Raw genomic sequence first — 24276 nt, forward strand, 5'->3', positions numbered from 1 at the left:
TTTTATATTCAAATAAAAAGTATACTAATTAATTAAGGAGTTATTTTTATGGCATAGTGGGATTTTATATTCAAATAAAAAGTATACTAATTAAGGAGTTATTTTTGTGGCATAGTGGTATATTTTTCGGAGTTTATATCAAAAGGGTACATAATTTTTTCTATTTTTATTGAAATGAGATTGCTTTTGACAAAATTATAGATACGAGAAAGATATGCCAACGTGACATGAATTCGTGACTTCATTGTAAAAAAAATGTAAAATCGTATCAAGATGACACAACTTCAGTGTAACTAGTTTAAACTGATTGAATTCTTTCACCATTTATAATCCTCAAGTTCTTCCACCATTGAATTCTTTACAAGTTTTCTAAACATTAATCATTTATCAATCCTCCAACAAAGCTAAATTAGATTGAACATGCGTCAAACTGATTTGACTGAAACTCACAAGTAAAGCATGTGTCTACTGGTTTAATAAGTACCCACTTTGTTCCATACGTATACTCCATGAGAATGCTTATCTCCTCTCTCTTGAATCATGCGCCCAAGAAATATTAGAACAATACGAACTAACTAAGAAACCAAAGTTTAAGATAAGGAAAACTCTCAATCGTTCAGGTACAACCTCTCACACAAAAACCCAGTTTTCCAAAATATTAGACTATTAAAACAATAGCTATAGAGAATTAAACATAGAAACTTTTATTGACCGAAGCCTCAAATCTCAAAGAATTACAAAGAAGAAAAGAAACTAAGAAAATTCTCTTTGATACTTTTGTCCTTTTATAGGTTTTTCTGCTCCAAGGATCTTGAGAAAATATTGTAGTTTATATTTTGTTAACGGTTTCCAAGTTTCTAACTTTTCAGAATTCTTGTATTTTGGAGAAAATTTGCTTCCAATTCTGTTTCTGAGATATTGTAGATTTTATTTTCTTTTTCTTCTCATCAGAATTTATTTTCTGTGTTGGTTTAAGAAACAACAACTTTGACTTTTGCATATTTGACCCATTCACAAATATAGATGCTTCCTCTGAATAATTTACTCTAAAAACACAAAATTAACAATAAAAATAGTTAAGACTCAAACAAACCCAATTATATGAATATTAATTAAAATAATAAATTTATTTATTATTATAATCTAATAATTTATAATTAAAGTTATTAAGTGTGTAATCCCAAAATATATCAGCTCAAGCAATCATCATAAAACATTTTTTTAAAAAAATTGGCTTCTGTCAAATATCTGTATGGTGAATCTGTCACACCCTAAACAGTGGTCCTCATACAATTTATTTGTTTCATAAATACAACATGGAATAAGTAGCTCTTCCAACCGACACAATGATACAAATCAAACATCAGATGACAAGATTTCCCACTTCTTAAGATGTTTATCAAACCAATTTATCATGACTTCATGAGCCTTATCTGCAGCCTCCACAGCTTTTGGATCATTAGGATCGTATCTCACAGTCCACCCATGTGAAACGTTAGCAAATATTTCCACATAACTATCAATCTGCGTAAATTGATACACAACTCATAAGTGCAGGGATATTTCACAGAATATGTCCATAACAAAATAAACTAATATATCCCTGAAATATTTCTTATTCATTTTTTCATTTTTTCTGATAAAAAAAAAGTATCCATAAAAAAATAAAGTAATTTTGATTGGTTGATAATTACAATAGAAAAGAGAAATAATTTTTTCCTCAATGATAAGGGACATGTGACATCTTTGGTAGGAATTATAGAAAGTAGTGATCCATACAAATTTACTGTGTATATGCTTATGGCAATTACCAAAGTGATGCCATAAACACAAACCTTATCACAGTATTTAATTACCAAATCATCAAGCTAATATAAAATGACAGAACATAACTACAAAAGGAAAAATAAGTTTCATCCTATACCTCAGGTTTAGCATCTAACACTTGTTTAAATTGCTTTAAAAGCTTTGGAGGAGAGAGTGAGTCGTGCTCAGCTGCAAGTATAGCAATGGGAACTTCAACACCTGAAAAAATATCAAATTAACTGTTTGATTACTAACATCCAATAACTGTTTTTTAAGTCTGTATATTCCTTCAACCAGTGAAAAATAGTCAATGAAAGACAGCACCAAAAGAGATTTACCACAAAATACAATGTTGTCATTGTTACAGGTTTTGCTCATCTTTCAAAATCATTAATAATCTTGAAACTTTTCAATCATTGTTGAAGTTTTTGTTTTCCTTAGAAAATTCTTTGTCATGTTGGGAAACCTGTAGACCAAGAAACAATCTAAAATCTTATTGAGAATTCATACCACGGATGTCATCCACAGTGATAAATGATGGATGTAATAGCACAGAAGCTTGAACAAGTTTGGCTTTCCCAAGCTCAGTAACAGTCCTTGCTGAGAGAAAGAGAAAAACACATTACATTCTGTAGTTTATACTTAAGGTGTTGCAAAATTCACCTACAAGAGGAAATAAAGAACACCATTTTAGTGGAAGGCACTTACCACCCCAACAGAAACCAGCAACTCCCACAGCAGATGCACCTTTTCGTTTTAAGGCTTCAATAATAGGTTTTGCAGTTTCAATACCTTTTGCCTGCACATTCAATAGGTAATGTGAGAATAAGACAAAATGAGTTACAATTTACAAAATAAAGTCACATTTTATATTCATCTGATTTACAAATCAGAAACCCTTTAGGTTACAGAAGCCAAACATCTAAATATTCAAATATTAATTAGGACCTAACATTGAGTTTTGAAGAACAGAAACTAAAAAATTCTTGCTAAATCAATGATAATGATAAACAAGCAATTATCACATATGAGGTTTGGACACTCTTAAATGAGCGTATCCGTGTCGGACACACTTATCGGTGTCGACACTCGTAGGACACTTATCGGTGAAGTGTTCAATTCAAAAAATATTTGTTGGATTTTTTAAAATTTTAACACGGTTCTAACACAATTTTAAAAGGTGTAAATACAATAATTTTCTAAAAACTCAAATTTATTGTATAAATTTTTATTATGATTATAAAAATAAGGAACAAATTCTTTTGAACCAATCATGAAAAATATCTTCCTGCTCCCAAAAGAATCTAAAACATATTTTTGCACATAAATATTTATTTTCAATTTATATAATTTAAAATTATATAATATATAGATACATGTCCCTGTGTCCTACATTTTAGAGATTATACTTATCTTCGTGTCCATATCCGTATCGTATCAGTGTCCGTATCCGTATCTATGCTAGATAGATTATCACTAAGCAAGAACTAACCGGGTCATGATCTTTCAACCAAGGATCGAAAGGCCTGCTCGCATTCTCATTATTGTAGGGTTCCCCATGGAAGAAGTCAGGAACCACCACAAAATACCCATGATTTGCAACCTTGTCTGCAATTTTCCTGTGTAACAAGACAAATATTGATTGCTCCTGAATAAAACTTTAAACTGAACTAGGGTATAAGTTAAAAAAAGGATCATAGAAAATATATTTTAAAATTCATCAGTAACAGTTGAAACAATTCAAATAGTGTGACCACTTCAAAAACAATTCAAAGTATTTTTTGTAATTTAATTTACTCAAACTATAATGTACATTAATTTACCCAAACAATATTGGTTAATAAGGGAAGACTTGCATATAGCCTAAATAAGCAAAGAGATAACTTAGGCATTGAAAGTAACATACCTTAAAAGTGGTGGTTTAAATCCTGCAAGACAAATTTAGCATGTCAAGTTAATTGAAGATATTGGCTAAAGATGATATAACTGTTGATAGAGGCAAACAAAATAGCTACACCAAACAAGGAATTGCTGATAAAAAAAAAGAAAACCAAACAAGGAATTAACAGTGTCAGTGAAACTGTTAAGTGACTCCAAAAACAACAGAAAGAAACCCCAGATATAGACTAAACTACAAAGATTAAAGCATCATTACTCTTATTTCTATATTGGTAAACCATTCAAGGAATGAATCACAGGAATAACTATGTGACAGGTTTCAGCATTCTACAATAAGAAACAAGACTCAATTATGTAAATGGTTTCTGTTTCTGACATCTCTTTTTCAATTTGTTGATCACTTAAAATCAGAAGTGAACAAAAAGTTGAAAGTTTGGAACTTCAATAATATTATATATAAGCAAAGAATAAAAATGTTGTAAGAGAAAGAAGAAGGAATACCAAAAACATCAGAAATAAGAACAATGGCAAGGATGGCGAGAGGAGAACCAGTGACATAGGAATTAACACCAGCGATGTTGGTAACATAGCCAACACCAGTTGAAGCATTGAGAATGGGAGGGTTTGATAAGCAGTCATTTCCCATTTTTCTCTCCCTCTTTCTCTTGATGCTGTGTTTAGATTCCTACTCCATTTGATCTTTATATGCATAACTGATGTAGGGTTTGAATGGTCATTACAAACATGTACATTTGAAAGGACGTGCCACTTTCTTCATCACTATTCTATAGATCACTGGTGTTGACCACACAAAAAACAAAAAATGTGTTGTCAAAGTATAATTTTTCAAAAACAGATGGCATGCAGACTTACAAGTTAATGATTTGTCACTATTCTATATATATATATTGTGTATAAATTTATTTTACAAAAGATAATAAATTAAATATATAATATTTGGTGTAGTTACTAGTTATGTTTCTACTACGTATTAAATAGAAACCAATTTTAGAAATAAAAAAATAATTAATTTCTATAATAATTAAATTAAAAACTATTTTATAATTTAATTTTTTATTTATTTTTAAATTAGTTTATATTATTGTTAAATGGTTCTAAATTGGTATCTAATTAGATACCAATTTAGAAACCACTTAACAATAATAGAAACTAACAACCAAAAATGTTTTTAATTTTTAAAATAGTTTCTAATTTAGACATTATAGCAATTAATTATTTTTTTTTCTAAAATTGATTTATATATTATAATTTTATTGTAGTGTGTAAATTAATGAATTATTCTACTTTTCTTTAGTGTACAATACACATATAACCAGCTTGAAGCAGCCTACAAATACAATAAATAAAAGTTAATTACGTACATAATATAATATAATAAAATAAAATAATAACATGTATCTATATACTTTGACATGGTCATGTATACATACCTTTATTGGAATCCCATTGCGTTCAGTTACTCCAAAAAAAATATTTTATCAGAATTAAATATATATATATATATATATATATATATATAAGTGTAGAGAAATAATAGATAAAAGAATGTTAACGTAATTAGGTTTGACATCGCCAAGCTTAGGTGCGTTGGATAGATAGTTAGAGGTGTAATAGTTTAATCCAATAAAATCAAATGAACCATTGATAACACTACAAGAAAATCATGCAATTTGTAGAAACCAAAATAATTAGTTACAATAGTAATTAAATTAGAGACCATTTTAGAAACTAAAAAGAAATTTGGTTTCTAAATTAGTTTCTATTATTGTTAAATAGTTTTTAAATTGGTATCTAATTAGCAACCAAGGTTTTTGCTACCAAATTTAGAAACTAAATAATTGGTAGTTAAAATCTTAGTTGCTAATTAGATACCAATTTATAAACTATTTAACAATAATAGAAACTAATTTAGAAACTAATTTTTTTTTAGTTTCTAAAATGGTCTCTATTTTAGTTCCTATTGTAACTAATTATTTTGGTCTCTAAAAATTGGTTTCTATTTCATGATTTTCTTGTCGTGTAAGTTTGATTTCATGTTTTTAGAGAACTTTGGCAATAGTTTACCAACAAGAGATTGCATGCTTTATGGATATTTTTATGATGTTAATAGTCCCATAAACCTATAATAATTGTACAAATGAAAATATTATTCAATTTGAGATTTTTGTTGTTGTTTTTTAAAACTTGTGTGTTTCTTTAAGTACTTCCTTTTTTAATGATTTATGTTTTTAGTACTATTACAAGTATACAACACATTGTAAATAAAAATCCAAAAACTTTTATATTCAAATAAAAAAATATACTAATTAAGGAGTTATTTTTATGACATAGTGGTATTTTTTTGAAATTTATATCAAAAGGGGTACAATTTTTTTTCTCTTTTTACTGAAATGAGATTACTTTTGACAGTCAATGTGACATGAATTCACGACTTCATTATAAAAAAATGTGAAATTGTATAAAGGTGACACAACTTAAGTGTAACCAATTTAAAGTGATTGAATTCTTCCACCATTGAATTCTTCATAGTTTGTAATCCCCAAGTTCTTTCACCATTTAATTATTCACATGTTCTCTAAAGATTAATTCTTTATCAATCCTCCAACAGAGCTAAACCAGATTCAACATGTGCCAATTTGATTCAACTGAAACTCACCAGTAAAGCATGCGTCTAGTGTCTATTGGTTTAATCAATACCCACTTTGTTCCATGTGTCAGAATGCTTATCTCCCCTCTCTTGAATCATGTGCCCAAGAAATATTATAACAATGTGAACTAACTAAGAAACCAAAATTTAAGATAAGGAAGACTCTCAATCATGCGTTCAAGTACAACCTCTCACAACTCACAAAAACCAGTTTTACAGGAAATTAGACTATTAAAACAACTGCTATAGAGAATTGAAAATAAAAGCTTTGACCGAAGTCTCAAAGCTCAATGAGAAATTACAAACACTAGCACATAAATGCTAAACAAATGCGGCTATTTTACATTTACAATGGCGGCTAGCCGCATTTAATCAGCACACATTCGTAAATCAAAGAGATACAAATGCAGCTAGATAGCCGCATTTGTAAATACTATTTATAAGGACGACTATTTCTAGTAGCCGCATTTGCTTATGCTTCTGAATCAGATGACAGGGTTTAGGGGTATAACATTTACAAATACGACTATTACCATAGCCACATTTGTAAATGTGATTTACAAATGCGACTATTACCAAAACCGCATTCGTAAATGTGATTTATAAATTTGACTATTACCAAAACCGCATTCGTAAATGTGATTTACAAATGCAGCTATTACTAATTATATAAATATTAATTAAAAAAATTATTTATTATTTATTTATTATTATAATTGAATAATTTATAATTAAAACTATTAAATGTGAATAAATATATACTTGTAAAATCACAATCAAGCGAAAATATCTCAGCTCAACCAATCATCATAAAACATTTCTTTTTTAAAAATTGACTTCTGTCAAATATCTGTATGGTGAATCTGTCACACCCTAAAACAGTGGTCCTCATACAATTTATTTGTTTCATAAATACAACATGGAATAAGTAGCTCCTCCAACGGACACAATGATACAAATCAAACATCAGATGACAAGATTTATCACTTCTTAAGATGTTTATCAAACCAATTTATCATGATTTTATGAGCCTTCCCTGCAGCCTTCACAGCTTTTGGATCATTAGGATCGTATCTCACCGTCCAACCATGTGAAACGTTAGCAAATATTTTCACATAGCTATCAATCTGCACAAATTGATACACAACTCATAAGTGCACACATATTTCACAAAATATCTCCATAAGAAAATAAACTAATATGTTCTTCAAATATTTCTTATTTATTTATTATTTTTTTATAAAAAAAGTATCCATAAAAAAATAAACTAATTTTGATTGGTTGATAATTACAATAAAAAGAGAAATAATTTTTTCCTCAATGTTTTCGGTATATCACATCTGTAAAAGGATGAGTTGAATAGTTATGTTTTCAATACTGATGTTTTCAACCAGCATTACTAGCACTAGAAGAAAATCATTCGAATATCATAGTTAAATATCATAATTGAATAGTTAATGTTTTCAGTATATCACATTGTAAACCGATCACTAGTGGGAGTTCTTATTCTACATGCTTGGAAGGCTAGGCTTCTGCGAAAAATGGATCAAATGGATTAAATCTTGTTTGGTTTCTTCCTCTGTGTCGGTGCTTGTAAATGGGAGTCCTACCTCAGAATTTTGTCCAAAGAGGGGTCTTCGTCAAGGTGACCCTCTTGCGCCTTTCTTGTTTCTCATTGTGGCAGAAGGTTTGGCAGCGTTGTAAGGATAGCTGTAGAGAAGAATTTGGTGGAAAGTCTGGAGGTTGGGGCACAAAAGGTTAAGGTGAACATGCTTCAATATGCGGATGATACTCTGTTTTTATGTGAAGCGAATTTTAAATCGGTCTGCAATCTGAAGGTTATCCTGCACTGTTTTGAATTAGCCTCTGGTTTGAAGGTTAATTTCTCAAAAAGTAGAATTGGAGGGGTGGGGGTTGATCATACTGTGATTCAGCAGTATGCTGCAATCCTTAATTGTGAAGTGATGAAAACTCCCTTCAAATATCTGGGGTTGCTCGTTGGGGGAGTCACAAGCGAGTCTCGTTTTGAGATGGTGTATTAGAAAGAGTTAAGAGCAGGTTGGGTAGATGGAAAGGCAGATTTCTCTCGTTGGCAGGGAGAGTGTGTCTTATTAAGTCGGTGCTTTCTGCCATTCCGTTGTTTTATTTATCCATGTACAAACTGCCTGTTGCTGTGTTAAAGGAGTTTGAAAAGGTACAGAGAAGATTTTTGTGGGGATGGGGAGATGAAGGAAGGAAAGTAGCGTGGGTCTCGTGGAGAAAGGTGTGCGAGCCTAGAGAAGCTGGTGGTCTTGGAATTTTGAATTTAAGGTTTTTCAATGCAGCACTGCTGGGAAAGTGGATTTGGCGTCTGGAGACTGAGAAGGATGGTCTGTGGAAAGAAATTCTTGAATCTAAATACGGAGGCTGGAGAAATTTGCAAGAACAAAGGAGTAATGCTAAGGATTCCAGCTGGTGGAGAGACTTGAAGGGGGTTTGGGGGATGGAGGATTGGGGTAAATCCTTTGAGAATTGTTGCGAGTGGAGAGTGGGAGACGGGAAAGATATTTTGTTTTGGAAAGAAGTTTGGGTGGGCAACGAAGATTTGAGAAGTAAATTCCCAAGATTGTTCTCTTTGTGTGGTAATAAAGAAGGTAGTTTACAGTCTTGTGGGGAGTGGGTTAATGATAGATGGGAGTGGAAGTTAATTTGGAGGAGAGGTCTGTTTGATCGGGAAATATGCCAGGAAGTCCAGCTGTTACAAGAAGTGCATGGAAAGACCCCTATCTTAAATTCTGCAGATAGTCGAGTTTGGAAAGCTGGTAAGGATAGTGGTTTCTCGGTAAAATCTACCTATGATATTTTAAGAGACCCTGTTGAGGGAAAAAGTGTCTGCTTTGCCCTCAGCACAAATTATCGCTTGGAGGGTGTTGATTAATTCGATTGCCACAAAAGCTAACTTGGAGAGACGTGGGGTTTTGATGGATACCAATCTATGTAGTTTTTGCAGGATGGCTGTGGAGTCGACAAAACACATGTTTTTTGACTGCAGGATAGCTTGGTTAGTCTGGAATCAATGCTATACATGGTTAGGGATTGCGTCGGTTGACCATGTTGTCCCAACAACTCACTTCTTGCATCTTATTTTGCTAAATGCTCCTGTCCAGGTTAATGTAGTTTGGAATTGTGTTTGGATAGCTGTAGTTAGTGAATTATGGAAGCACAGGAATAAACATATTTTCCAAGGAGGGGTGATCGATCCTTCGGAAGTGTTCACTTTGGCACAATTAAAGGCTTGGTCTTGGGTAACTTCTAAAACTGTTTATGCTAGTTTTACTTACTCTGGGTGGTGCATTGATCCTAAGGCTTGTATGTTTTCAATAAAGTGAGCTTTTATAAGAGTTACTCCTTCGGTTGGGTTATTTGTTGTTCTTAGCTTCTGTTGTTCTTTTTGCCCTTGTTGTGGTTGCAAAGAGATTGTATTGGGTTTGGTTTTGAGTTTGTACGGATTAGATTTGAATTGGTACGGGTTAGTTTTGAATTGGTACGGGTTAGTTTTGAATTGGTACGGGTTAGTCTTGAAAGTGAACGGGCTGTACGGGTTTTTAGTGGTAGATTTGTTTGTCTCTCTATTTGTTGGTTTGAGAGACCAGAGAAATTGTCTCATAGTTTTCCCTTAAGTGGTTCCTGTTATTTAATCTTTTTTGCTGATAAAAAAAAAACCGATCACTAATATTTTCAATATATCAGTGTTTAATGGTTATGTTTTCAATTCTGCTGTTTTCAACACTCAATACTAAAAATTAACATCTTCCTAACTAAAATTTGTTAATTAATTTTCAATACTGATTTTTCCCCACCACTTGTCTTTTGGAATTAATATTAATGCATCAATTCCAACTTGTGCCCACTTATTATGAGGAGTTTTTATATTAAGGGTTTGTTTGTTTTTATGGAGGTCCTTCTTATAAGAGAGGAAATAGTGGATTAAGTGATGTACGCAGAAGTGTGAGGAATGATATTCACTTAATATTAAAAATTATTTACAAACTTAGTATTTATTAATTAAAAAAATTAAAATCCAATTCCACTAGTTACATCATTTACAAACTTATTATATTTATAAAAAAAAAATCATGTTCAAAGAATGATAAGAAACTCATGTTTTAAAAAAAAAATCAAAATTTTCTTACAACCATTCCATTACCGACAAACTCCTATAAACATCCACAGTAACATACCCCAATTCAAATAACTCAACTTTCTTCACACTTTCTTCTCACATCCTCACACATTCACTCTCCAATCCAAACACACCCTAAGAATAAGAATATGTGACATATTTGGTAGGAATTATAGACAAGTAGTGATCCATGCAAATTTACTGTGTATGTGCTTATGGCAATTACCAAAGTGATGCCATAAACACAAACCTTATCATATTTAATTACCAAATCATAAAGCTAATATAAAATGACAGTATATAACTACAAAAGGAAAAATAAGTTTCATCCTATACCTCAGGTTTAGCATCTAACACTTGTTTAAATTGCTTTAAAAGCTTTGGAGGTGAGAGTGAGTCATGCTCAGCTCCAAGTATAGCAATGGGAACTTCAACACCTGAAAAAATATGAAATTAACTGTTTGACTACTAACATCCAATAACTGCTTCTTAAATTTCTATGTTTATTCAACCATTGAAAAATAGTCAATGAAAGACAGCACCAAAAGAGATTTACCAGAAAATACAATGTTGACATTGTTACAGGTTTTGCTCATCTTTCAAAATCATTAATAATCTTCAAACTTTTTAATCATTGTTGAAGTTTTTGTTTTACTTAGAAAATTCTTTGTCAAGTTGGGAAACCTGTAAATTAAAAAACAATCTAAAATCTCACTGAGAATTCATACCACGGATGTCATCCACAGTGATATATGATGGATGTAATAGCACAGAAGCTTGAACAAGTTTGGCTTTCCCAAGCTTGGTAACAGTCCTTGCTGAGAGAAAGAGAAAAACACATTACATTCTGCAGTTTATACTTAAGGTGTTGCAAAATTCACATACAAGAGGAAATAAAGAACACCAATTTAGTGGAAGCCACTTACAACCCCAACAGAAACCAGCAACTCCCACAGCAGATGCACCTTTACGTCTTAAAGCTTCAATAACAGGTTTTGCAGTTTCAATACCTTTCGCCTGCACATTTAATAGCAAATGTGAGAATCAGACAAAATGTGTCACAATTTACAAAATAAAGTCACATTTTTTATTCATCTGGCATAATATTTGATTTACAAATCAGAAACCCTTTAGGTTACAGAAGCCAAACATCTAAATATTCAAATATTAATGAGGATCTAACATTGAGTTCTGAAGAACAGAAACAAAAAAAAATCTTGCTAAACCAATGATAATGATAAACAAGCAATTATCTCTAAGTAAGAACTAACCGGGTCATGATCTTTCAACCAAGGATCAAAAGGCCTGCTCGCATTCTCATTATTGTAGGGTTCCCCATGGAAGAAGTCAGGAACCACCACAAAATACCCATGATTTGCAACCTTGTCTGCAATTTTCCTGTGCAACATGACAAATATTGATTGCTCCTGAATAAAACTTTAAACTGAACTAGAGTATAAGTTAAAAAAGGATCATAGAAAATATATTTTAAAATTCATCAGTAACAGTTGAAACAATTCAAATAGTGTGACCACTTCAAAAACAATTCAAAGTATTGTTTGTAATTTAATTTACTCAAACTATAATGTACATTAATTTACCCAAACAATATTGGTTAATAAGGGAAGACTTGCATATAGCCTAACTGAGAATAAGCAAATGCAAAACTCAGTAACTTAGGCATTAAAGTAACATACCTTAAAAGTGGTGGTTTAAATCCTGCAAGACAAATTTAGCATGTCAAGTTAATTGAAGATATTGGCTAAAGATGATATAACAGTTGATAGAGGCAAACAAAATAGCTACACCAAACAAGGAATTGCTGATAAAAAAAAAGAAAACCAAACAAGGAATTAACAGTGTCAGTGAAACTGTTAAGTGACTCCAAAAACAACAGAAAGAAACCCCAGATATAGACTAAACTACAAAGATTAAAGCATCATTACTCTTATTTCTATATTGGTAAACCATTCAAGGAATGAATCACAAGAATAACTATGTGACAGGTTTCAGTATTCTAGAACAAGAAACAAGAAACAAGACTCAATTATGTAAATGGTTTCTGTTTCTAACATCTCTTTTTCAATTTGTTGAACAAAAAGTTCAACGATTGGAACTTCAATAACATTTTATAAGCAAAGAATAAAAAGGTTGTAAGAGAAAGAAGAAGGAATACCATAAACATCAGAAATAAGAACAATGGCAAGGATGGCAAGAGGAGAACCAGTGACATAGGAATTAACACCAGCGATGTTGGTAACATAGCCAACACCAGTTGAAGCATTGAGAATGGGAGGGTTTGATAAGCACTCAATTCCCATTTTTCTCTCTCTCTTTCTCTTGATGCTGTGCTTAGATTCCTACTCCATTGACCTTTATATGCATAACTGATGCAGGGTTTGAAGGGTCATTACAAACATGTACATTTGAAAGGAAGTGGCACTTGCTTCATCACTCTTCTATAGATAACTGGTGTTGACCACACAAAAAACAAAAAATGTGTTTGCCACATGCAATATACCATTTAAGCCGCCATTAAATAATACTATTATTAATAGTATCTGTCAAACATAGACATAATCAAGTATTATTTGAAGTGTTTTCTGTTCATCAATTATAAAAGTTTCTTAAATATTTGATGTGATTCCTTAATATTTTGTTGTGACTGTGACATTATTTATAAGAAATGTTATTTGTTTTAAGACATATTTAGAAGTTTCTTTAGTTTGTTTATTTCTACCTTAAAAGATTCGTTACTCGTATAAAAAAAATTCCTTGAATAAAAGAAGTTGGATCTAGTATTTTCAATGATGCTTTTCTTTAAGATTTGATTTTTCTATATTAAGGACCTCATTAAGAATCATTACCCGTGTTCTGAGAAAATAACAATAATTGTTTTATTTTAGTAAAATATTTATAAAAATGTTCTTTTTTCTTCGTTGTTTACTTATCACAATAAATGTACATTTGTAAAGATTTAAAATTTTAATGAAAATTAATGGTTTAAATGAAAAAAAAATTGATGTAAAATTAAACTCTGAAACTAATATTTAAATAAAACTATTTTTTTTTCAAAAATTCGATAACGGAAAAAAATATATATTTCGATAACTTAGTTCTCAGTATACTTTTTCTCAGTTATTTTCTTAAAGAAGGTTGGATGTATTAAGAAAAAAATAGATATTTTTATTTTATTTTAATAAAGTATTTACAAGATCTTATCTTCATTGATTTTCACATCATAGTGAATTAAAATTAGTAAGAATGAAAAATAATAATTATATTATTTTGAACTTTGAAAATAATCTTAACAACAAAAATCTTTAAAAAAATCTGATAGTACTATTAATTTCCTTAATTTGTGTTCCATTAATATATTGTAAGTGCAGGGTTCTTGCCGGCATTTCAGTTCCATGCTTTGCACCATTGGAATATAATAAACCCGATGTTGACTGGTACATAACGCGACCATATAATTTAGCATTATTTTTTTTATCGATAAATAATTAAAATATTTTAAAACATACTTTAGAGATATTTCAATTTTTATAAAAAAATATGAAAGAACTATTGAGTCACTGTTCAAAAAATATTAAGTTTCTTAGATTTTTTTCCAATATATCTGTGCAAACAATAATAATTTTTTTTTATCTTCTAGCATTCTTTTAAAATTTAGTAAAATGTGTTTTAACTTTAACAATATAAGATGCAATGTTGGAGTTTAATATTTCAAACGGGAGCTAAAATAGCGTGGATGAAGAGAAAATCACGCCCCACTTTTTCTGCACATTTAGAGTAGTTTGACTCGTGTGGTCTAAGTGTTATGAGTGATTGGGATTCTCAGACGGTCATAGGGAGCCAAAAAAACCATTTTAAAAGCTTTAGGATGAGCGGTGTCAAGGAAAGTGTAAATCAGATTTGGGACAGTGTGTGGATAGCAGTTATCGGAGAATTGTAATCACATATAAATAAGAGGATGACTCAAATGAAGACTTGGTCTTGGATTACATCTAAAGCGCGCCGTGTAAGTTTTTCATACTCAAATTGGTGTCTTGAACATTTGTTTTGTAGGTCAGTTAAAGTTTCTAGGAAATAAGTTTTTGTTTAGAGGTTAGAAGATTAGATTATCATACTTGTATAAAATTAAGATATTCCTGAAATATCTCTTATTTATTCATTTTTTTTTCGCTTAAAAAAAATCTTCTAAATAAAGAATAATTAAGTTTTGTAACAAATGGTATTAGGTGAATTTTTTTTCTCTTGAATGATTTTCGTGTTTGACTTAAAAATGAATGATATCAAATTGTGATTCAATATACAAATCGTACAGAAGCAGCTAATAATGCCTTTAAAAATATCGTTAACGATAATAAAAAAGTTCAATAGTTTAAATCTTTTTAATTATGAAGAATTTATGATGGATTTTTTTAAAATAATACTTATAAATAAAAAGTATATAATATACGTAAACAATGTGATTTAGAATAATTGTTAATATGTATGGCTAATATCTATGAACAATGTATATAATATGACGGTTTTCTACACACATTTTATGAATTTTTTTAGAGAAGACGTGTTGTTTAATGGATGACAAATTTATAGTTTTTTTTAGAATAGATAGGGACTCCTCAACTGCCTATTTATTAGTCATGGTCCAACCATTATTAGCTCAATCTTATTACAATACGATTCAATGTTAAACTAAATTAAATAAACAATAATATGAAATTTTGAATTACCAAAGAATATACTATATATATTATAATAACTAATAATATTTCTTATAATAAAAAAATATAATATAAAAAGTAGCATAATTTAATAGTTGAAAAATTTAATACTACAAAGGTGGATGTCAAAGAATTATTATTACAAACAAAAATAGGAGAAAACGTGCTACATCTGAATATTTAAATCATAATTTTAGTAATAATTTTAAAAAAAACTATATTTAAAAAACTATGACTTAAAATAATAAAAATATGATATGAGTATTTTAAATCATATTTAGTTACATTTAATATATGTAACCGTTATTTTAATCCATTTTTTAAATTATGGATATTTTAAATCACTTTTAATTAATTCATTTATAAAATAAAAAAATATATGTTTTTGGATTCTAAATATAGAATACATTTTGCTTTATTATTATTATTATTATTATAATAATAATAATAATAATAATAATAATAATAATCGTGATAATAATAATATTATTATTATTATTTTATGTTTATTTATGGGACTTAAATTCAGTTTTATCTAGTAATGCAACATTTAAGAAATTGTTGTTTTTGAGTAATGTCCATGGCTCATGAGCTCATGCTATCATTTTGAAATATATTGTCCATTGCGTCCTTTCACCTTATTATGAATATGAGTATGCATATATGTCTTTACCCCTTTGTTTATCCACTAAAATAATCAACTTTATGTTCCCAAGATGAAATTTTTGACCATATTAACAAGGAGTAACTAGAGTATAATAAAAAAAATGGTAACAAAATGAACAAAAGAATGATAAAAAAAAAAACCATAAAGAATAAAACTGGCATAAGAAAACTGCCAAAGTTTAATCGTTATTAACATTTGAATGGGATAGCATTCTATCTGATCTCCATAAGCTCGTTTTTAACCTAAATTGATTTTGCTGATAAAGAAAAATTGAGTTTGAGAACTGGGGAGGGAAAAGTTGAGGGTATGGGAGATTGAGAGTAAGAGAAGAAAGTCTAAAAAAAGTGAGTGTGTTTGGATTATGATATGTTAGAGTATATGTGTGAAGAAAGTTTATTGAAATACATGAGTGATGTAATGGTTGTAAGAGTATTTTAAATTATTTTGAATAGTGTAAATTGTAAGGGCATCATGGTCTTTTCATTTCATTTCATTCTTTTTTCTCTTCAATTATGAGAGGATCCTAAATATCGTCAACTTTCAATTCACTCCCACCCTCAACCTCCCTCACTCGTAGAAACAAACAAGGGTGACACTCATTCACCTTCACCCTCAACTCCATCACCCTCAAAAGCAAACACATACTTAGTTATTGTTTAACAAATATACACCTTGTTAGGTAAATTGGTTTTTGTCAAATTTTAGGTGGAAAAAGGAAAATTTTTGGTAGTTCATAATCTGTCACACTCTTAACATATGTTCTGATAATTTATTATTTTTTTCACCAAACATGAAATAAGTAACATTGTCCATCCTCCAAGCATGATACAGTGATATATATACAATAAAAAATCACATAACAAGATTTTTCACTTTCTTAAGATGTTTATCAAACCATTTTATCATGATTTTGTGAGCCTTCCCTGCAGCCTTTGCAGCTTTTGGATTATTAGGGTCGTATCTCAAAGCCCAACCATGTGAGACGTTAGGAAATACTTTTACATAACTATCAATCTGCACAAAACAAAAGTTGGTGCACAAGTTATAAACTACACGAGAGATTAGACAAAATGTGCCCGTCAATGACCATAAAAAGATACTTTGGAAAGCTAAGAATCGTTAACTTAATTGCCAAATTCATTTGGCCTGACTCAAATTTTACTTGTTCAATGTAAAAGCTAGCCAAGTTTGTCTAACTAGAAAAAGACAACAATGAATTGCAACAAAAGAAGATAACATTCATGATACCTCAGGTTTAGCTTTCAGGACTTGCTTAAATTGTTTTAAAAGTGTTGGAGGAGAGAGTGAGTCATGCTGAGCTCCAAGAATAGCAATTGGAACATTAACACCTGAAAAGATCAATAATTAATTGTTCAAAAATACAAAATCTCAATCACTGCTTTAAGATTTGTATCTTTACTCAACCATTACAAAATATAAACAGCAAGAAAGGAGATTCACAAAAAAAAAAAATGCAAACATTATCTCAGACATTACAAGTTTTTACCATCTTACAAATAAAAATAACATTAATGATTCTGAATTAACGTTTTAATCATTCACAAAGTGGGGTGCGAGAGTTGGGAGAAGGAGTTTCCTGGTCTTGCATCAAAACATGTTTAGTTGAAGTAAAACTTTTCTTTAAGAAGGTACTACTTGATGTTGGGAACGGTATACAGAGATTATGCAAATTAAGAAAAATCTAAGATATTGAGAATTCATACCACGGATGTCATCCACAGTTATATATGATGGATGTAACAGCACAGAAGCTTGGACAAGTTTAGCTTTTCCAAGGTTGGTAACGATCTTAGCTGAGAGCAAGAGAAAAAAACACAGTACATTGTGAATTATTTCAAAGGTGACCAGAAATTGAAAAATTACACACAGAAGAGGAAATAAAGAACACCAATTCAGTGAAAGTCACTCACCGCCCCAACAAAAACCAGCAACTCCAACAGCAGAAACACCTTTTCTTTTTAAGGCTTCAATAATAGGTTTTGCTTCTTCAAAATCTTTTCCCTACAAATATAATAATATGCAATGTAAGCATCTCACAAAATGAAGTAACAATTTGCATACATGTGAATCCTCTGTCAAAATCAGAACAAGCAAGTATAATTAAGAATTAACCGGTTCATGATCTTTTAACCAAACAGCGGTTGGCCTTGTCAAATTCTTAGGATCATAAGGGTCATCATGCAAGAAGTCAGGAACCAGGACATAATACCCAGTAGCTGCAACCTTGTCTGCAATTTTCCTTCACAATACATAACAGATAATATTGATCATCAAAGAACACATTACATTAAATGCTTGCATGATTCGTCATTTGGAAGTGAAAAAGAAAAATGAAATATAGCATGCGTTACGAAATCACTCTGAACTCTGTACTACTCGAAATATAAATGTACTTAACAGGGTACAGAGTGAGAGAGAATAAACAGATACAACAAAATTTAGTAAATTAGATGTAGAAAGTAAACCATACCTTAAAAGTGGAGCTTTAAATCCTGCATAATAAATTGAGCATGTCAAGTTTTGTTTCAAGAGAGGGAAAGGCGCAAGAAAAGAGAAGTTAAGGCAAAAACAAAAGAATAAACATAAATATTAAACATAAAAAATAATATTATTTTTATTTGAAAATGAAAAGAAATACACGATTTTTTTATGTAATTAATTACACATAGCAAATTAATCAATCATATATATAAATATTATATTATATTTATATATAGTTTACAGTTTTGATGAATAATTATATTTATACATAAAATTAACTAATTTAAATTGTAATATCAAGTAAGCTAATTTATTTTAATATCTTATTATTTTAAAATATCACCTTTTTATATATTAAAATGTTATAATAATTTTTTATTTTAAAATTAATTTTCAAAAAATTTTCTTTTTAAATAAATTATTTTAAAAACATATTTTATAAATTATTTTTGAATATATTAATATGCAACTAAATTTATTTAATTCTAGTGTCAAAGATTGATTTAGAGTGATTTAATAGGAAAATGAATGTAAAGATTGATTTAGAGTGATTTAAAAAGGAAAATGAATGTATATAAAGTGAGTTAGTTTAATTTAATGGAAAAAAATAGTGAATTTAAGTAGAATATTTATTGATGTGAATGACTAATTTGACTGAATTAATGAATTTGTTTTATACGAATGATTAATTTGATTGAATTAATGAATGTCTTTGTGAGTTTTTTTTTTTATTTTTTTATGTAAAGTCAATTGTTATGGAAATATTTTTTTCGAAAAAATAATTAAGAAAATAAAAATAAATTGTTTCTTACAAATAATTATTAATACAAAAATATTATTTATTTATCGACAATAATAATTTATAAAGAACATAAAAAACCTCAAATAAAAAAAGGGGACAAAATAGTCATTTATGCAATATACCCAAAAATCCTTTACTTTCTCTCCATCCTATCCATAACTTCGCTCAATTCCAGTAATCTACTGAAATCACCTATTCGGAAAATCCAAAATCATCACAAACACAGTGAAATGCTTCTTCGTAAACAGTAAATTAAGCATACGAAAGAGATCGTTAGTGACGGCAAAACCAGAAAGAAAGAAAGCAGATATAGATGGAACTGAATTATTCAGACAAAGAAAGAGTGAAATGAATTGAAGAGAGAAAGTTAGTTGAATACCATAAACATCAGAAACAAGAAGAATGGCGAAGATGGCGAGAGGAGAACCAGTGACGTAGGAGTTAACACCACCGATGTTCATAACATGGCCGAAACCGCTTGAAGAGTTGAGGATAGGAGCGTTTGAATAACACTCGCCTCCTACCATTTCTCTCTCTCTCTTTTTCTCCTTCTCTTCTGTTATGCTATTCCCAATACTTATATTTATAGTTACCACCTTTCTCTTTGGCCCTTCTCCACGTTTTCTATAAGCCCTTCCTCAAATCAAATTAAAATTCAAATTGGCCTCTCAAAGGAAAAAGTGTATTCAATTATGACTTTTTTTTAAATTAAAATAAATTATCCCTTTTTTAATATTATATTTTTCCATAAAGTTGAAAAATAATTTTTCTCTTTATTACCACTTTAAATAAATAATATTTAATCTTAATCACGTTTTTGTCTGTGTCCATATATGGTAGTGTATATTATTGAGAGGATCACAAGGGCGATATTACTCATGTACCCTTATGAAAAGTTAATACTTATGTGTGGAATTTGTGTGGGCCAACCATTAAATTCGACCCATACTAAGCATATATTACTTAAAAAAAAAGGCAAATTCTCCCACCTTCATACCTTCATCTTGCACTCATAACTCATAAAGTCGGTTTTAATCTTCCTAATTTTTTAAATATTATCTTATATTTTTTAAAGTCGATTTTAACATTTTTAAAATTTTTAAATAATCTTAGATGAAGTATAAACTTATTTTTTAAAATAATTTTAGTTGCACCCTTACACTTTCATACTTCTCTTTTAGTCATGTAGCTCTCTTACAACTGTAATATTTTCATTATTCTCTGCCCACAACATTTAAGATAGCATTTCTATTGTTTGAAAGAGAACAATTTTATCATTTAAACATGAGTGTTGTGAGAATATTCGTTGTACTTAACATGTGTGCAAATATTATTTTTTTAGGTTTGTACTCTATTTTTGCACTTTGTTGATTTTTTTTTCTGAATTGTTTAATATGAATTTAAACTAGGGAACAAGGAGAGCGTGCATTTGGGAGTTGAAAATTTACATTAAGTAAAAGTTAAAATTCAATATATATTACAATCATTATTCATGTTAGTTATTGCGGAAGAGATTATTAACATTAGAAAATATCTCGAAAAAGAAGACATCACACTCTCTACCATAATCATAAGAACATTGTTAGAAAAAAGATATAAAGTTACATGAAGATATAGAGGAAGAATTTGCTAAAAACAAATAATAAAATGTAATAAGTAACAAAACACATTAGTTGTTTATGTCGTATAAGTATATATTAAATATGAGACTAAGATAATAATATGTAGTTTGCGTGTTATAATATAAAAAAAAAAGACTATATAGTTTGAGAAAAATCATGCAATATAATTTCTTGACTTTAATAAAAAAATTATGCGGTTTTCTATTTTACCTTTTTTATTTGTATATTAAAGTAAATGCATGTATTTAATCTAATTAAAAATTAGGTGAAAAATAAGAGTATAAAAAATTAAAATGTAACCAATGCTATTTTACCACAGGAAATAGGAAATATTAAATAAGCATTAAATCAATAAAAAAATAATAAACACATATTGAAGATTATTAAATAAGTTCCATTACATCAAAGATACTTTCTAACATCTAATAATAATCATAATGTGTTATAGGGAAAATGATGCTAGACTTCCATAAGTCTAATTCTTTTGAAGAAAAGCTTTGAACCATTTTGCAGATTGTTTGGCATGTCGCTTCAAACCATTTTTGTAGTCCACAAAGTTTAGTCCAAACCGTACATTATAACCATCTTTCCATTCAAAATTGTCCAACAACGACCATGCAAAATATCCCTTTACTCGTACACCATCCCTTATAAAGTCAACAAAATAAATTTATATTAGATTTAAAAAGCAAATAAATATTAATATGTGAAAAATAATGCATTACCTGATTGCTGAGAGTAGATAATAAAGATGACGATAATGATAGTCAATTCTATAAGTATCTTGAAGCATTTCTTTTACAGATAATGTTGGATCAACGCTAATATCACCCATGCCTATAAATAAAAAGTAATATACATTAATATGTTAGAAGACAAATTACAAATAAAGGTACAAACTTGACATTACAATTCTATATTTTGAAGACAATAAAAATGAAACTTGGTATAATTACCATTTTCTGTTATGTAGATCAAAGGATTGTTGTACTTTGTACTTGTATAAAGCAATAATTTTCTAATTCCTTTGGGGTAGATAAATAACCAACTTGGACCAAACTGCAAGTGTAATCACAAGTTAGTTATAGAAAAACAAATAACTAATAACGACATGTATATATAGTTTGACATGACCACATATGTACCTGTGGACCAATAGGAATCCCATCACGAACAGCTGGCCAATGGAAACAAGCAAAATGTGATTTTCACAAATTCAACATTTATAACTTAAATAATTGATAAATAAAAGGTTTCCTTACTTAATGCATGGACATTAGAATCTGTAGTATAACTTGGTTTGTTGGATTTGGATGTATTGGTAGCATAGTTAGTGGTGTAATAGTTTAGTCCAAGAAAATCCATTGAACCAGCAAGAAGTTTTGCTTCTTTTTTAGAGAACTTTGGCAATCGTTTACCAACTAGGGAACGCATGCTCTTTGGATACTTTCCTGATGTCAATGGTTCCATGTACCTATAATTATTTTACATATAAAAATATCAAATTTGAGAACAATTGCATACAAAAGACATAAAACAACTGCATATATTCTCTTCAATAATGCGTGTTGTCATGACGATATTCTCATATAAATTTAATTACTTACCATCCAAATGAGAAGTCAAGTGATCGTTCAGAAGCTTCTTTATCTGCTTGGCTATTTGAATATGGTTCAACCCAATTAGAATTAAGTGTTATGCCAATTATTCCTTTCTGAGTATTCTGCATAAAGTGTTTTTGAATGTTAAATAAGCAAAAGAGTTATACTATAGTACTTGAACTTTCACAACAATGTGGAAATCTAATAAAATGTGAAGATTTAAAAGTCTCTCATGAAGGCTAAAAAACCTTAAACTTTTTCTTGTACACATTTACAGCAGCTGCATGAGCAAGTAGTTGATAATGTGACACTATATAAGGTTCTGTTCCTGAGTCACCACCAAGACAAGTAGAATCTAGCCATTTAGAGCATCGACCTGGTGCAAAACTCCCAACTGCATAACCAGTACTACTGTAGGTCAATGGCTCGTTTAGAGTAATCCAATGTTTTACTCGGTCTCCAAAGTATTTGAAACAAACTTCTGCGTAGTTTCGAAAATCACCTCTGAAAATCAATAAGCAACAAAAATCATAAATTTAAATTGATAATTAGTAAAAAATTTAGTATATTAAAAATAATTATATCCCTTAATGCATCTATTGAAGTGTATAATCTTATATATCTTTCAAGAGTCTTTATCCATAGAAAATTGAACAAACTATTTAAAAAATCGTTTTGTAGCACAATAACAAATCTTCCTTTACCATATTTTGAATAGAAAATAAATTTTATATAACTTACACAACGCGACGACTTAAAAAACCTCCGTATTCATCTTCCAGAGCTTGGGGAAGATCCCAATGAAAAAGTGTGACATATGGTGTTAGACCTGCAATATTAATATTTCACACATAACTATTGTTATTGTCACTTCCTATAAAATATAAACTTTAATTAAGAAAAAACAAGAGAGTAAAGCATGAATGTTGACCGTTAGCTAGCAAATTATTGATGAGGTTGTTGTAATATCTGATTCCTTCTGGGTTTATGCCTCCACTAAGCTTTCCATCTATATATGAACAAGTTTTTTTTTATAAAAAAAAGAAGATTGAAATAGGTAAAGTGAAATATCCAATTACAATTATTAAAAAAAAAATCTCACTTGGTAGGACTCTTGACCAAGAGATGGAGAATCTGTATGCATCCAGATTCATATTCTTCATTATCTGAATATCTTCCTGTAATGTAAATTGAAAACAACATCCAAAAAATAATTAATTACATTGAAGGAGAGAAATAATTTGTTTCTTCATTGATCATCACTAGGAATTTGGACTTTACCTTGTAGCGATGATATTGGTCAACTGCTACATCTCCATTACTTCCATTATTTATCCTATCTACAAGTTATTACACATTTATAATCATATATTGTGAACTATTTATAAGTTTGGAAAGTATAAGATAATTTATATGATATTACGAGAGACTGAAACACAGAAAACAAAACCTGGATATTTGTGGGTGTATGCATCCCATATACTTGGTTTTCTTCCACCTTCGTTTGCTGCACCTTCGTACTATTCGTACAAGTGATGAAGAAACATATGAAAATGGTGAAATGTGAAGGGTTTTGCGATGAGAATAAGAAAAGCATTTACCTGGTAAGCAGCAGATGCAGTACCGAAAACGAAGTCTTTGGGAAAACTGTTTCGATTGAGAGAAAGAACTTCGACAACAGATGACTGCTGTTGTGCAACACTAATGGATGAAAATGTGGTAATGAGAGTGAAGAACACCAAGAGAATAAATCCATCATGTGTCATCTTGATGATGTACACACCAAGCCCGTTGAGAGAGATTGATGATGAAAG

General features: G+C 29.8%; 4 protein-coding genes across 5 annotated transcripts; all 4 read right to left on the minus strand.

Moving 5' to 3' along the window:
- Positions 1 to 1205: 1205 nt before the first annotated feature.
- On the minus strand, positions 1206 to 4378 carry LOC150027649 (endo-1,3;1,4-beta-D-glucanase-like). The gene is made up of 7 exons (XM_090301971.1): positions 4207 to 4378; positions 3713 to 3734; positions 3299 to 3425; positions 2515 to 2605; positions 2317 to 2406; positions 1925 to 2025; positions 1206 to 1524 (listed from the first exon to the last, which is right to left on the minus strand). Exons 1-7 carry the CDS (start codon positions 4349 to 4351, stop codon positions 1357 to 1359), a joined length of 744 nt encoding a protein of 247 aa, XP_090158097.1. The 5' UTR covers positions 4352 to 4378; the 3' UTR covers positions 1206 to 1356.
- A 2786-nt stretch (positions 4379 to 7164) lies between these two features.
- On the minus strand, positions 7165 to 12973 carry LOC137835775 (endo-1,3;1,4-beta-D-glucanase). The gene is made up of 7 exons (XM_068644430.2): positions 12712 to 12973; positions 12233 to 12254; positions 11807 to 11933; positions 11462 to 11552; positions 11264 to 11353; positions 10872 to 10972; positions 7165 to 7500 (listed from the first exon to the last, which is right to left on the minus strand). The coding sequence occupies exons 1-7, from the start codon at positions 12854 to 12856 to the stop codon at positions 7357 to 7359; spliced, it is 720 nt and encodes a 239-aa protein (XP_068500531.2). The 5' UTR covers positions 12857 to 12973; the 3' UTR covers positions 7165 to 7356.
- A 3701-nt stretch (positions 12974 to 16674) lies between these two features.
- LOC137835773 (endo-1,3;1,4-beta-D-glucanase) lies at positions 16675 to 19825 on the minus strand. Its single transcript, XM_068644428.2, has 7 exons — positions 19619 to 19825; positions 18427 to 18448; positions 18069 to 18195; positions 17867 to 17957; positions 17660 to 17749; positions 17184 to 17284; positions 16675 to 16949 (listed from the first exon to the last, which is right to left on the minus strand). The coding sequence occupies exons 1-7, from the start codon at positions 19764 to 19766 to the stop codon at positions 16788 to 16790; spliced, it is 741 nt and encodes a 246-aa protein (XP_068500529.2). The 5' UTR covers positions 19767 to 19825; the 3' UTR covers positions 16675 to 16787.
- Positions 19826 to 21278: 1453 nt separating this feature from the next.
- LOC137835771 (cyanogenic beta-glucosidase) lies at positions 21279 to 24276 on the minus strand. Of its 2 annotated transcripts, XM_090301973.1 has the most exons (14): positions 24064 to 24276; positions 23913 to 23982; positions 23744 to 23802; positions 23565 to 23640; positions 23394 to 23471; positions 23204 to 23291; positions 22866 to 22966; positions 22711 to 22790; positions 22469 to 22584; positions 22124 to 22335; positions 22007 to 22038; positions 21818 to 21920; positions 21587 to 21698; positions 21279 to 21508 (listed from the first exon to the last, which is right to left on the minus strand). In XM_090301973.1, the coding sequence occupies exons 1-14, from the start codon at positions 24226 to 24228 to the stop codon at positions 21337 to 21339; spliced, it is 1464 nt and encodes a 487-aa protein (XP_090158099.1). In that variant the 5' UTR covers positions 24229 to 24276; the 3' UTR covers positions 21279 to 21336. The 2 variants fall into 2 exon arrangements, with proteins under 2 accessions (XP_090158099.1, XP_068500528.2); XM_068644427.2 differs by having other exon boundaries at positions 22711 to 22966.

Source organism: Phaseolus vulgaris, chromosome 5 (genome assembly GCF_051622355.1).
Source record: "Phaseolus vulgaris cultivar YP4 chromosome 5, ASM5162235v1, whole genome shotgun sequence".
In the NCBI taxonomy this organism is placed as follows: domain Eukaryota; kingdom Viridiplantae; phylum Streptophyta; class Magnoliopsida; order Fabales; family Fabaceae; genus Phaseolus; species Phaseolus vulgaris.

Excerpts from the sequence above, each read along its gene's own strand:
- LOC150027649 (XM_090301971.1), bottom strand. The coding sequence starts at position 4,351 with ATGGGAAATGACTGCTTATCAAACCCTCCCATTCTCAATGCTTCAACT. Across the intron at positions 3,735-4,206 it reads TCTTATTTCTGATGTTTTTG|GATTTAAACCACCACTTTTA; the intron begins GTATTCCTTCTT and ends TTTGTCTTGCAG. Across the intron at positions 3,426-3,712 it reads TTTAAACCACCACTTTTAAG|GAAAATTGCAGACAAGGTTG; the intron begins GTATGTTACTTT and ends CTTGTTACACAG.
- LOC137835775 (XM_068644430.2), bottom strand. The coding sequence starts at position 12,856 with ATGGGAATTGAGTGCTTATCAAACCCTCCCATTCTCAATGCTTCAACT. Across the intron at positions 10,973-11,263 it reads CACTGTGGATGACATCCGTG|GTGTTGAAGTTCCCATTGCT; the intron begins GTATGAATTCTC and ends ATATTTTTTCAG. Across the intron at positions 7,501-10,871 it reads TGTTAGATGCTAAACCTGAG|ATTGATAGCTATGTGAAAAT; the intron begins GTATAGGATGAA and ends CAATTTGTGCAG.
- LOC137835773 (XM_068644428.2), bottom strand. The coding sequence starts at position 19,766 with ATGGTAGGAGGCGAGTGTTATTCAAACGCTCCTATCCTCAACTCTTCA. Across the intron at positions 18,449-19,618 it reads TCTTGTTTCTGATGTTTATG|GATTTAAAGCTCCACTTTTA; the intron begins GTATTCAACTAA and ends TTTATTATGCAG. Across the intron at positions 17,285-17,659 it reads AACTGTGGATGACATCCGTG|GTGTTAATGTTCCAATTGCT; the intron begins GTATGAATTCTC and ends TGATCTTTTCAG.
- LOC137835771 (XM_068644427.2), bottom strand. The coding sequence starts at position 24,228 with ATGACACATGATGGATTTATTCTCTTGGTGTTCTTCACTCTCATTACC. Across the intron at positions 23,983-24,063 it reads CTGCATCTGCTGCTTACCAG|TACGAAGGTGCAGCAAACGA; the intron begins GTAAATGCTTTT and ends TTGTACGAATAG. Across the intron at positions 23,641-23,743 it reads ACCAATATCATCGCTACAAG|GAAGATATTCAGATAATGAA; the intron begins GTAAAGTCCAAA and ends TTTACATTACAG.